Below are 13,687 nucleotides of genomic sequence, written 5' to 3'. Positions count from 1 at the left end.
AAGTGAGCTGTACTGCCTTTCTCACTCTCCCAAGCATTGTTCTCCTATAATGTTATTTCAGGATTTTATAGAGAATAAGAGGAATAAAGAAGTAATGTTGCAAATGTAGATTTATTTTGATTTTGTTTTAATGTTTTTCTAAAACAGCTATTTTTTAAAATTAAATTGTGGAGCTATCAGGAGGAGGTCTGTTTGTTTTTATGTTCTTTTAATTAAAAATACTAGGTGAAAGGTAAGGGAATAATTTCACCTAGAATTGCAGTGTGACTTTTTTGAAAGATAGGAGCTTCCAAGAAGAATGTAATTTTGCGTTCTGTCCTTTTTAAATTAAGCAGACTAAAGATAAATGCTTCTTGCATATAGGTCCAAAAAGTGCTACTTCAAGTAATGTGGCAAGTTGGACCCGTCCCCAGTCTCTGCTACAGGCTGTCTGCATGCTAAATTATGCTGAAATAAAGTTGTGGATTTTAAATCTATTTAGTTATACTTTATGCAGAACGTTGTGTGGATGCTGTGTTAGAGCTCTAAACACATGGAGCTATTCAGGACCTGCTATTCTGGCTTCAGCTAACAGGAGCACACTCCATACATGGAGGTAATCAGAAGACAAGCCCTTATTTGGGTTTGAACAAGTCATGCTTCCATTTTAGTCTGTTACAAACAGGTTTTAAACTAAGCTGAAATAAGCCACTTTTAATTGCAAATAAGAGTTATCACATGAGGTTTGCACCAGTTTAAATTAGTGTTAATTTGTATGTTAGCAGTCTTCTGGGGCCTTTCCATACAGTGGGCTACACATTGCTCTACAGTGACACAGCAATGTGCTATGTCCCCGTATAGCGCACTACGGCAACATAGCAATCATGTGAATCATGATGATGTAGATCATATGTAGCCACATGATCACTGGCTATGTTGCCGTAGTGGCGCACTGCCCAGCTATAGCATGCCGCTATGGTGACGTAGCCAGTAAATCTAACCGTGCGCTGTCTGTGCACTGCAGTACTGCAGTACTTCTCCCAAATGCAGTACTGTCACCATACGGTGACATGTAGACACTCCCAGTGAGACCATAATGTTCTTTTACCTTTGGTGAGCTCTTGCACAACCATCTAAAGTTAGAGAAGAATCAATGTAGTTACGGAGGTAATGCATTATTTAAGCACTAACATTCATTTTATGTATTGTTTTATCTCCTTATGTTCTCACATGATTTTCCTAATTCTTTTACTTCCAGACTTGCCAAAGGATCAACAATTTCATGCTGTCCAGGCTGCCATTCTTCTCCTCCCAGATGAAAATCGTGAGGCTTTGAAAATCCTTCTCTTCTTTCTCCATGATGTGGTGGCTTTTGTTGAGGAAAACCAGATGACTCCAACCAACATTGCAGTCTGTTTGGCACCATCTTTGTTTCACCTCAGTACCCTAAGACGGGAGAGTTCATCATCATCAACTAGGTACCGTTGTCATAATACTTGGACAATACCTGTTAAAATCCTATAGTTTGTATCCTCTTGATTCGTTGTTAGAATGAACTAAAATATGTTTAAAAATCCACATGCGGAGACCTATGAAAATAGTCTTCCTGATAACTTTTGTTTTATGTAGAATTCTAGTTACACTAGGGTAAGGCAGCTGTCACAGGTGCAGTAGAAGAAATGGAGCTAGAGAACCTTTACATTAGAAGATTTCAAATGGCTATTAGTGTCATATATATAACAGTCCAGGTGCATTAAGCTCTTGCAGCTAGCTTCGAGCTTGTAGTTAACCTAGGTATTAATTATTTGGTGATAACCTGATGGTTCAGCTTTACAGTACATGCCAAACTGAGCCGCAGGGATTGTGTGATTAAATGTTAATAGCCAAAAATATCTCACGTGTGTAACACCTGCCAGTAATCCATCCAATTCTGAAGGAATTTTCAAATCAGGGCAATCTTGTAACTTCCCAGAATATTAATTTCAGACCCAGTATTTACATGCGATGCCTTGTGTCTTCATTATACAATATAACTGTGCTTATGCATACACTTGTCTTGAGGCTGGAAGAACTGCTTTGCTTCAGACAAATGTCACATCTTCATTAAGGTAGATCCTCCACTTCCTTGCAGCGATGTGCTGGAGATAAGGGTGCAAGTTCCAGTCAGGTATTTGTGCATTTCAGGTTTAAAGAAACAGATTCTGAGAAAAGTAAATAGAGGTGAAAAATGTTAAGAATGTGCTTTTACAAAGCACAAACCATCATGAGATGCATATCTGCCTATAAAACAGCCCTGCAATGGATGCTTGGCTCTTGCTGGGATGAGCTGACCCTAATGCTGAAACACTGCCAGTCACAGCAAAGGAAGGTGTGAGCAGAGTTAAGAATGTGGCAGTGGAATTGATAGCTTTTTTGATCGCAGGGTCTAAACCAGAGCTAAGCAATCTGTAATGGTTGGGAACTTGATAGTTGTAGTCCAGGGCTCTGTACCTTCTTGATTTAGTTTAGTTCTACAGTGGAACAGCAAGGAGCCTAAAATAGAATGGCTTTTCTCTTGATCATCTTAGAAATAGGGTTGCTTTGAACCACAGGTTTTGATAAATGCTTGTTAATATTTTACCATGTGTTTCAAGCTTCAAAGGGATATAATCTAGAAGTCTTGGCTTTGAGGAATAAAGTCAAGAGGCCTTATCTGTTTCTTCTTTTCAAAGCTAGTTAGCAGGAATGTGCCATGATAAAGCTGTTAGAAGTGAGTGCTAATGATGTCATATAATGAATATTATGTCTGAAAAGAGCCAAAAAATGCTAAAAAAAATAAGTTAACAAAAAACATGGAAAGGAAGCAGCTATTTTGTTAATCATAATAATTTTATACATCAGTTGGGCAATTTTTGTGAAGGATTTGGGTATAAGAAAACACAGATCATGGTAAATTAAATCAGGCTGAGCACCTCAGATTTTTCTAATCCTGTGTAGATACTTCAGTAACAAACACTGGCTTTTAATATTTGGTAGGTATTAATACCTCCAGTGTTTCTAGCATCCATGCCCTGAGTTGGGGCTCTTGCTTCTATGTAATTGCTGTTCAAGCCTTGATACAAAGCTGTTTGTGTGAATGTAGTTAGAGCATAATTTGTACAGTGGGACTGATCTCATTGTGATGCACACATTCAGGCGGGAGAGTACATAAGCAATTCCAAATGCATCAAGGCCGCAGCTCCTCGTGGTGTATGACTGGGCACCTCTATTCTTTTGTCTTTACAAGAACCCTTATTAATTTACCCTGCTCTCCCCCACCAGGTCCAGCCAGAGGAAATACAGCCTGGGAAAGCCAGACCAGAGAGACTTGAGTGAGAACCTGGCAGCGACACAAGGCTTGGCCCACATGATAATAGAGTGCCACAGACTCTTCCAGGTATGTCGTGGCTTATAACAAATCCCCACTTTACTGTTTTAGACAACATCCATCTTGCTGCTTAGAGACTTGGGTGTGTGCCAGTAGGATGCACTGGTATTGAAGCTGAAGCTGGATGCGGTTGTGAGGTCTTTGCCATGTGTATCAAACAGAACTGTTTGGCAAGTGCTCATGTACTTCTGTTGGTCTTTGAATGCAAAAAGGGAGGGGAAAAAATCAGCTTTGAACCGCAAGGTTTGTTTCTGTTGAGGGTAATACATGCTCTGGGCCAAATCATGATTCACGCTAGTCTCAGTAACTTTTTCCCTTGTAATGAATTCCTTGATGTTGTATGGATGAATGTCACTAGGGAACACGGAGAACCCTGTTGTGGAGATCACTGCATCTGCTACGTGCTACTCAGGATCAGCCTTCCCTCTAAGCTGTGCGGCATGTGCAGCTGCGCAGGTGTGCCTGGCAGTGCGGCATGAGCATGCCTGCACAGCCATGCACGCCATGCATCTCGGAGGCAACGCTGCTCAGGATGGCGTTTTGTGCTCTCTCCTTTTCCTGTGATGAACCTGGCCTCTGAGGTGCTAGTTGTGTGCTTAGGATGTGGACCTGAGCCACAAAGGGTGAAGTGGCGCTTGTGTCCAGGAGTTCGATTGAGCCCCAGTGTACTTGGCCAGATTCCTAGTTCAGAGCAGTCTGTGGTATGTTCTGTTTGTCTCCTGTCCCAACTCTAATACATTTTATGTATAAAAATGCCTTTTTTAATCATTTCCGGCTTGCCTGCCATAGACACCATCTAAATACGTGATCTGAGATGGAAACAGCTGCTTTAGTTATGCTTGAAGAAACATGCTAGAGCCAGCACTTGCTGCCATCTCATCTGATGACAAATCCTGACCCTGCTGGGCACCTCAACCCCTAAATGTCCCGTTGCCTTCTGGGATGCAGGACAATGTTCCCTCTAAGGACCAGAGGTCCATGAGCGCGCTGCTTTGGTCCGTGAGCACGCCGCTTCAGTCCTGCCTCCCCCTTTAGGTGTGGTCTGCTGGTAAGTGTCCCACAGTAAGCGTCCAGGTGGGAACGGGCAGGGTTCAGCCACCTTCTCCATGCTAACTGCTGCCCAGAGCAGCGTACTGGACTGCTGTGGGGCAGCCATGGGCCGACACAGCCAATTGATAGAACTGAAAAGGGAGGCAATGGGGCCAGCGTGGGACACTTACCTAAGGTAAGCTCTTCACTCCTCATGCAGGGCAGGGAGCAGCTCCTCCCCAAGGTGAGGCAAGGCAGGGCTGGGGGCTGGCGCCAGCTCTTCCAGCTCGGGGGAACTGCTCCGCTCCCAGCCCTGATGCCATGTGCCTCCTCGCCCCCTGAGGCAATGGCGGGGTGTGGAGCAGTTCCCTGGAGCCCACGGAGCAGCTCCCTGGAGCCAGCAGAGCCCACGCCAGCCCGTCTCTGCCCGCGCCGCACCTCAGGGAGGAGCTGCTGCCTGCCCTGTGTGAGGAGCGAGGAGCTTACCTTCAGTAAGTGTCCCACGCCGGCCCCGGTGCCTCCGCCGCACTCTGTGCCCAGCTCCTGTCTGAGAAGCCGCAGCCCAGCTCCTTTCCCGGCGGGTACATGGCATTAAAAAGTCAGTGTGTGGCAAGATTTTTAATTGTGCGTGGCCACGCACGGATGCAGCTTAGAGGGAACCGTGATGCAAGACTCCAGTGATAAGTATGTAACAAAGGAACACCGCTCCCCAGAGGGCCTGAAAACATCCTCAGCAAGGGGAGAAGTATTTTTTCCCCCTCACTTTCTGCTCTGAGGAAACTGGTCACTTGCATCCTCCTCTCACACATTTTTTCCACCTGTCATTAAAGCTGCTGTCTGTGCTGCACAATAGATTTGTTGATTGCTGGCTGCACTTCCCACAGCAATTAGGTGATCTGCACATAGGGGTCTGCAGTGACACAGGTGAGGCAAGAGCTGGATAAGGATCAAGAAATCAGTGGCCGGCAGGCCTATCAGTAGCATTCACATGTGTATCACATGGTGCTAGGCTGTCTCTTCTACCATGGTGCTTGAAAGCAGCTTGGGGATGCTTGGCTAGTGGGGCTGATGATTCATAGTGCTCATTTGTTCTGGATTGGAGACCACCCTCACCCAGCTCTTGCTTTCTAAGCTTTCTTGTCTTTTTAACACCAAAGCAGGTATCTGTCTGCAGTGATTTCATCCGCATGTTGTCTGAGCGTACAATTTGCCTTCTATTAAACATGTATTATTGCATTTTCTCCCAGACCTAGCAAGCCTCCCTCATTAAGACGGGGAGGCTTCATTACTGGAGAGGTACTTACAGGCCTTTTTAGTGTGTTTTATGGTGAAGCAACTGGCTACCTGTTCCAGAGAGATGAAGCTCGTCGTGTTCCTTATTTGCAGTACCCCTGCTAGGCAGGCCTTTCCTTGCTATAGAGGGGAACGTAGCCTGCAAAATAATTGTTTTCTTTATTGGTCTGGCTCCCCAGTTTACATGGATGCAACGTAAAAATGGCAATCAGTCACTGCACGGGAACTATGGTAGCGGTGCTCAACTACAGCAGTGGCACTCAACCTACGGCCAGCTCCGACCTATAGAACCATGTCATCTGGACCATGAGGGCTCCTTCTGGGCCTGGAAATTTGGTGGCAGGGAAGCTCTGGAAGTGTTAATTGCTGTGTCTTCTGGAGCTGCTCTTATGAGGTTCCTCTGTGGCCAGATCCAGTACACAGGGTCAGGCCAGCAAGTGGGGTTGCTCTGTGGCTGGATTGCACCCATAGTTGGACACCCCTTACCCCTGGCCACACCCATGCACTGGATCAGGCCTGATGGGTACAGCATACGGACCAGCCCCACACTCTTTATCAAGCCCACAGAGCCAGATAAGTTGAGCACTATTGCATTAGTCATGAAAGTATTATACATACAAAGGAGATGGTGCCTTTCTCTGCAATCAGTCAGCTCTACATTTTTTGTCGGCAAGCCGATAACTGCTGCTGGGAAATGGATCGTCCAGCCTGTACCTAGTTTCAGCACTGCTTGTTTTGCTCAGGGCTTTTGATGTAAAAAATCTCAGGCTGTGGCTTTCATTCAGTAAGGTAAAATTGACATCTATCATAATGGGAGGAGCACCAAGTCATATCCCTTTCCTCTGAACCTCTGCTGAAGTGCAAGACTTGAAGTGAAGTGATTAAAGTTGAGGAGTAGCAGTAGGAATATAATGTGAGGAGTTCAGAGTTCAGATTCACAGAGCAGTCAGCATTTCCTTCACTGTGGGGGATGGAGTCATTCCTGGCTCATCCTTCAGGCAATAGTTTGTGTCTGCACCTGAAAGAACTTGCATATGTTGGGTTGCTCCTGAATTCTCACCATTCCCAGTTCTGTTGTACTGATGCCACTGTACTGAGTCCGCACTTGCACATAATGGTTTAGAATGCTTGTTAGCATTTATTTTGGGGTTTGTAATGTTAATAGTATCACTAAGTGCTTCTGCTAGTGGGTTTGCCTACACCTGAGGTTCATTATTCTTTTGTCCAATCTGAAACAAATGTAATGGGGATTGTGATTAGGATATGCCCTTTCCTCTGCCTCTGCAGATGCCTGACTACTGTCTTGAGCAGTGTGGTGATGACTTGCATGACCAAAAAGTCCTGAGCGAAGGGGCCTCAAATCAGACCACCCCGATCAAGCACTCCGCTATGTTGATTTCCCTTGAGAATTCCATGCAGGACCTGCTTCGGGATGCCAAGGAAAAGTTCAAGAGCTGGGTTGCTTGCTCAAACGTGGAGCGTGTGGAATTAGCACATAAAAAGGTAAATTTGACATTAGGGCATTCACACAAAAGTGGCTGACAACCTTAAAAATGAATTACCCACCTCTCAAAGGATGGGAGTATGCTGAAACAGCTGAGTTTTTGCTAAACATCAGTTCAACTGTCTGTGAGTTGGCGACAACTGCTGGTACATTTTTAACTGGTCTGTAATGTCTAATAATAATTAAGGCTTAATTTGCTATTCACATGAACTTCATTAAAAGTGCACCTTTAACTGTATAAGAAAGATGTCCATTGCATTGGAAAAGGTCCAAGGATGACTTCTATGTATCGGAAACATGACTACTGGAATATAATACATACCTTGTTTCTGAAAGGCAGAATGAAGAAAAATATATTTTTCCAGCGTTACGGCTGCATAAGATCTAATATTTGGTTGACTCAACCTCCTTTTCCTACTTAACCATAGCTGAAACCCTAGTTGCTGTCAAAGACTGATCTCCATGGGTGGATCCATGATTTCAAAAGAAACTAAAGTCTCTGCAAGGCTGTGAAATAGAAGGAGAGAGAGACTGGGAAAATTAAAGTTGGGAGGGACCTCAGGAGGTCATCTAGTCTAACCCCCTGCTTAAAGCAGGACCATCCCCTGCTAGATCATTCTAGTTGGGCTTTAAAATCTCCAAGGATGGAGTTTCCACAGCCTCTCTAGGTAACCCGTTCCATTGCTTCAGTGCTTCATCACCCTCCTAGGTTTTTTCTACTATCCTAAACTTCCTTTGCTGTAACTTGTACCCATTGCTCCTTGTTCTGTCATCTGCCACCACTGAGAGCAGAAGTTGACCTGAGGAAGGTTAGCCTGATCGGTGGAACATCAACATTAAAAACAGAGAGAGAGGGAGAGAGAGCATCGTTAACACCTCTGGAATTAAAAATAGTAAGCCGGTTGACTCTCTTTGTTGCCTGAGTAGTAATGCAAATGCAACAGCTGCTGCTCTGTAGAAATGAGGGTGCTTCTATCCCAGCCAGAAAAATCAGCTTCCCTGCTTAATTCATACACACCAATTTTGGGTGGTGGTGGTGGTGGTAGGGGGCAGGGCTCGAGATTTGGAGGAAAAGCTGTGTACTAGATATGAGAAAATACAGTACTTCTGAGGTCAGTGATGGAATGCCTATGGATTGTAAGTGCTGGAAGAGGGAACAGAGCATTAAATCATTTCTTAGTAGCTGACCAGTGTTGGTTAACTGTTTTGTAAGGTGGATGATAATTACCATATCCGGCTATGGAAGGCATCCACTGAAATAGACGCTGCTCCTAAACTAATCCTCCAGCGCATCTTGACAGAACAGCATCAGTGGGACCCAAGCCTGCAGCAGACTAAGATCCTAGAGACCTTGGATGACGAAACAGATATTTATCACTATACAACAGAAAGCATGTCTCCCCTTCCAGCACGGGAGTACATTGTTTTGAGGTAAGGATCTGATAGCCTTTTCTCCTTTGTTCCTTAAACACAGTAACTTGTGCAATGGTACTGCATGTTGCATCATGTGGTAATAGTCCTTCCAATGACTATAAATGAGCGTTTGGGTTCTCTTACAGGAAGATAAGCCCTGTGTAAGTCTCTAGTCAGTGGATTCTGTTTGTAGCAGTTAACAATAATGTGGATTGTAGTGACACAGTCACTTCACCTCTCATATAGAAGAGAAGGCCTCCCCTGAAGAGCTTAAAGGTGAGGGATATGGCTCAGACTGAGATGCTGAACATGTTGTCCTGCCATAGCCAAGTCTATTTTCTTTTTAAAAAAAACACGATTCCAAATATTTGCTGTCAAAGCTACATACTCCCCTGAGGCAGAGCTCCTGGGGAACAATACTTTGCAGTCTAGCCTAGTCTCTAGAAAAAAAACAAAAAGAATCTCCACATTTTGTTCTGTCTTCTGAGGGCTCGTTCAGCAGCATTTGATGTTGTTGCTGTTTTTCTGCCCATCTGCTTACCTGAGATGAGACCTACTATTTACACAGTGATTCCACTTGAGTGGAGCTCTTTCCCCCAGTTGCAGTAGGGCCATACAACAGTGCAAAATCTTAAGACAGTAAGGGGAACCTGTTATCCTCCTCCCCTTCCCCCCCGTGACTTTTTTCCATATTAGTCTGTTGTCTCTTGTATTTGGATTGCGACCGACTGCTTTGGGCAGGGATGAAGCTTACTGTATGCTGGTTATTCTGTCTAGCACCCTGAGATCTTCTGGGCTACTCAACTAAAAGTACTAATGTGTGGTAGGATTTACCAGTGTTCTCAATTATGTGTGGAAGAGACCATAAACTAGCTGTGGACTGTTGTCTGATTTCACAGCAAGCATGTCAAATGACTGGTTTTATATAAGAAATGTCTTTGCGTGAAACATCCTAAAAATTCCCATCTGGTTCTAGGACCTGGAGGACCGATCCCCAAAGTGGCACCTGCATTTTGGCAGCTACCTCAGTCAACAGCGAAGGAGCTACTCTGCATGGGATTTTAGCGCAGGTCCTGCTGTGCCAGTATCTCATAGAAGCAGTTGGGTCTCAGAAATCCAAAGTAACTCATGTCTGTCGAAGAGACACAAGGTATCATTTTAATTTCTATGCTTCTTTACCTGCTTCTTGGTACTGCTGGCCCCTGACCACATCTCCTGAATCACCAATATGTTGCCAGTCACGTATCAGTTAGGAAAAAAATAAGCATGGTATGCTCCAATCATAGAGCACAAGGCTGGGTCCTTGGATTTGAGTCCTCGCTGTGCCGCTGGTGCCGTTAGGACAAATCTCTTAATCTTCCCTGCTCTCTAGAAGTAAGTTCTCAGAGTTGAAAAATAAGGATAATTCCACCTCCCCATGTACATACAAACATGGAGATCTAGAGATGTTAAATACCTATTAAGTTGTCATGTATTATGCATAGTATGGGCTTCCAGTAGGGAAGTATTTTACCTTTGGATGTCAATTTTGATACTATGACTGATGGCCTGCCTGGTGCTTCTGTGCATGTGCCATCCTCCTTCTGTTGAGCCAGCTTCGAAAATATGCATTGGAATTTCAACTGGACTGGAATCATTAATTGCTCGATTCTTTCACAGCTTGATGCACTTGGGATAACTAACTGAAAGAACATTAGCTGACTAGGAAAACCAAGCAGGAGTCTGAGGCACTTGCTGCATTCACTGTGTAAACATCTAATTATTCCATAATAACCTGCCTTATTGGGGACACCATAGCCATTTGGATAAACCTGGTTTGAATAATTGAAACAATTACTGTATAAGAAATTCAGTTAAGAGGGTGGTTTAGGTTAGAGATTGAGACCAATGGTGCTTCTTGAATGTAATGAGCAGTGGGAACTGGTGAGTGGAAGAGAGTACCTTCATGCCATTCCCTTAAAGTTTCAGGAGTTGTTTTCATAAATGGCTTGTGTCCAGGAGGTTCTACATGGCTGCGAATGCCAACAGCATATAAATCAGTACATGCTGCTCAACACTTCAGATCAAAGGAGTGCATACGACTGACCTGGTGAGCTAAATCCTGAGAGCTGCTGAATACCTGCACCTTCCTTTGAAGTGTAACTTCAGTGGAAGTTGCAGGTCCTCCCTGTTATAGGAACTAGCATAGTATTAAATAGTCTGATGTCCAAAGTGATGGCCAACACCTACTTGCCAAGCAGTATGTTTCTGAGGGAGAAGTCCCTGATGCCAGAGCTACTGCATATTATGTAGTTTGCGGCAGTAAAGTTTACCGTGTCCGTGGGGCTCATGAACATGATATGAATGGTGATGGATGGGTTGGTACTGACCTGGAACGATGTGGGCAGTGGAGTCCCCCAAGGCTTGGTCCTTGGGCCAGTGCTCTTCAATATCTTCATCAGTGATTTGATGAGGGTGTGGTGAGCACACTGTCCAAATTCATGGATGACACCAAATTATAGGGCAAAGTAGACACACTGGAGGGCAGGGAATGGATTCAGGCAGATTGGGACAGGCTGGAAAAGTGGGCAGAACAAAATAGGATGCAGTTTAAGAAGGATAAGTGCGGAGTACTGCACCTAGGGAGAAGGAATCACCAGCGCACATACAGATTGGGGGATGACTTTCTAAGCAGCACAGCAGCAGAAAGGGAGCTCGGAGTCATAGTTGACAAAGCTCGGAGTCGACAAGGTGACAAAGTGATCAATAGAGCTAACCCCACTCTACCACACATTAACACGTGCATTGCAAACAGGTCCAGGGAGGTGATACTTCCCCTCTCTGCAGCACTGGTAAGGCCACAGCTGGAGTATGGCTTCCAGTTTTGGGCACGGCCCTTCAAGAGGGATGCAGATAACCTTGAGAGGGTCCAGCAGAGGCCACTCGTATAGTTAGGGGCCTGCAGAAAAGGTCCTACGAGAAGAGATTGAGGGACCTGAATCTCTTCAGCCTCTGTAAGAGAAGTGTGAGAGGGGATTTGGTGGCTGTCTACAAATTCGTCAGGGGTGGGGCAGCAACGTATAGGAGATACTCTGTTTACCAAGGCACCCCTTGGAGTAACTAGAAACAGTGGCCACAAACTGACAGCGAGCAGATTTAGGTTGGACATCAGGAAGAACTACTTTAGAGTAAAGGTTACCAGAATCTGGAATGGACTTCCAAGGGAGGTGGAGATGCTGAAGGTCTTTAAGAGGAGACTTGACAAACACCTGGCTGGGGTCATCTGATCCCAGTGCTCTTTCCTGCTTAGGGCAGGGGGTCAGACTTGATGATCTGCTGAGGTCCCTTCTGACCCTAAAAATTGATGAAACCTGTACTGCAGTTCTTCTCTGTGTCTGACACGCACAAGAGCCCTGATCCTGAGAGGCTGCACTCTTCCCAAAAATAATGCATTCCACGTATTGTATTAGCCTCCAAAGCCACACACTGACCCTTGCATCTGCCCTATGGAGGAATTCAAACATAGCAACACAAGCAATTAATGTATCAACATTTCAGAAACCTCAGTCAAACCTCAAAAATGAGAACTTGTTTCTGCTCTTCCTCTGAAAGTCCTGACACCTAAAAATGCACATGGGGAAGAAATTTGCAATAGTTGTAAGGGTTTGATTAGGGGGTCCAACAATAATCAAAAATGGTACTGCTGCCTATATGCAACGAAAAGCTGTAATTTCTGCATGAACCAAACCTACCCTAGAGTAAGCTAAATTGCTCAGAAACCCTGGTGCTTTTGCCTCTCCAATCATCGTCAGAGGTTCCAGGTAAAGTAGAGAAATACCAGGCAGGACAAGACAATGAATGATTAATGTTTATTTTTGGTTTTGTTCTCTGTGTGAAAGAGCAATGCTGAGACTTGGTATATACGCATTAGAGGCCTCTAGGTACTTTTGCAATACAAATACTGAAAAATGAGCTGGAAGTCGGGAAGTGGGTCAAGTATTAAAATTCACAAAGAAAAGGAAATCATTTTTCTTCCTTGCCTATCATCACTTATTTCATGTCTGGATTTGATTTGCAGGGGACGAACAACAGAATGGTACAACAGGGTTTTTGGCCATATATGTGCTGCAGAACTGCTAAGGATAAAGGATTCCTTCCAGTACCTCCACACAAAAGAAACCAAAATCTGAAGCACTTGGATTTTCTAAATAGGTGCTGAGAAATGAACTGCTTCTGTGCTGCCATTTTCAAAGCTTCAACCAAAGTCGGTGGTTCTCAACTTTTCTGGACTTGAGGCATCCCTCCATAAATTTTGTGAATTGAGTGGCATCCAATTTCAAAAACTAGTTAGATATTACAGTGCTTAACAGGGCCTGGAAGAAAAGGGGGTTGTTCTGGCTTATCTACTTATCTCCTCGCTCTTCAAGACATCCTCCAAAGGATCTGTGGCACCCCAGGGTGCCCTGGCATCCTGGTTGAGAATCACTGGCCTAAGTAAACAAGCCTCTCCACATTTTCAAATCAATAAACCAAGATGCAACTGCTAATGGAACAACTGAAATGTAAAATAGTAACATTATAGGGCTTTTGCAGTTCAACAAAGTTGTTCTTGAACTGCTTGCACAAAGATTAGGAAAATGTCACTGTGTATATATATATGTATATAAAAGGTTAAATTCAATTTTTACCTCCAGGAAAGAGACAAAATATGCTACTTAGAATTATAGTTATTAAGTTATTAAACTAAGAACATTATATTTTTTCCATCTATGCATTAAGAGAGTGCTCTAGCATTCTAGAGTGTTGTTTCTTTTCATATATCAGCTACCCTATTCAATAAAAAACTTTGAAGATAATTTCAGCAACATGGTAACAAGCTGAAAATAAGCAACAGAATGGTGTGTTTTTAATGTTAATGTTATATTTGCTCTGTTTTATGGTAGATAAACATTTTAGTCTGAGCTGTTGATACTCCTGTGATACTGCCTTTTTGTATAACTCTTGCCTGGATGGTTTTTGAACATTTGTGACTGACATTCCTGCACGTGAGAGAAGAAGCCATCAATTTTCACTTAGGAGCGTTT

At 44.0% G+C, this 13,687-nt stretch overlaps 1 protein-coding gene across 2 annotated transcripts in view; it reads left to right on the top strand.

Moving 5' to 3' along the window:
• Nucleotides 1-13,674, top strand: part of LOC109290122 (rho GTPase-activating protein 7-like) — a 153,588-nt gene extending 139,914 nt beyond the window's left edge. For both annotated transcript variants that reach the window (XM_019506512.1, XM_019506513.1), the window contains exons 9-14: nucleotides 1,238-1,457; nucleotides 3,280-3,394; nucleotides 6,995-7,210; nucleotides 8,425-8,642; nucleotides 9,601-9,774; nucleotides 12,682-13,674. In XM_019506512.1, coding sequence (XP_019362057.1) covers nucleotides 1,238-1,457; nucleotides 3,280-3,394; nucleotides 6,995-7,210; nucleotides 8,425-8,642; nucleotides 9,601-9,774; nucleotides 12,682-12,793 — 1,055 coding nt within the window. In that variant the 3' untranslated portion in view covers nucleotides 12,794-13,674. The remainder of the gene's footprint in view (nucleotides 1-1,237; nucleotides 1,458-3,279; nucleotides 3,395-6,994; nucleotides 7,211-8,424; nucleotides 8,643-9,600; nucleotides 9,775-12,681) is intronic.
• Nucleotides 13,675-13,687: the final 13 nt, after the last annotated feature.

Source organism: Gavialis gangeticus, unplaced genomic scaffold, assembly GCF_001723915.1.
Source record: "Gavialis gangeticus isolate Ggan-Ray unplaced genomic scaffold, GavGan_comp1, whole genome shotgun sequence".
NCBI classification, from domain to species: Eukaryota; Metazoa; Chordata; order Crocodylia; family Gavialidae; genus Gavialis; species Gavialis gangeticus.
Note: the sequence above shows the minus strand (reverse complement) of the source record. Positions and strands in the feature narration are given on the sequence as shown.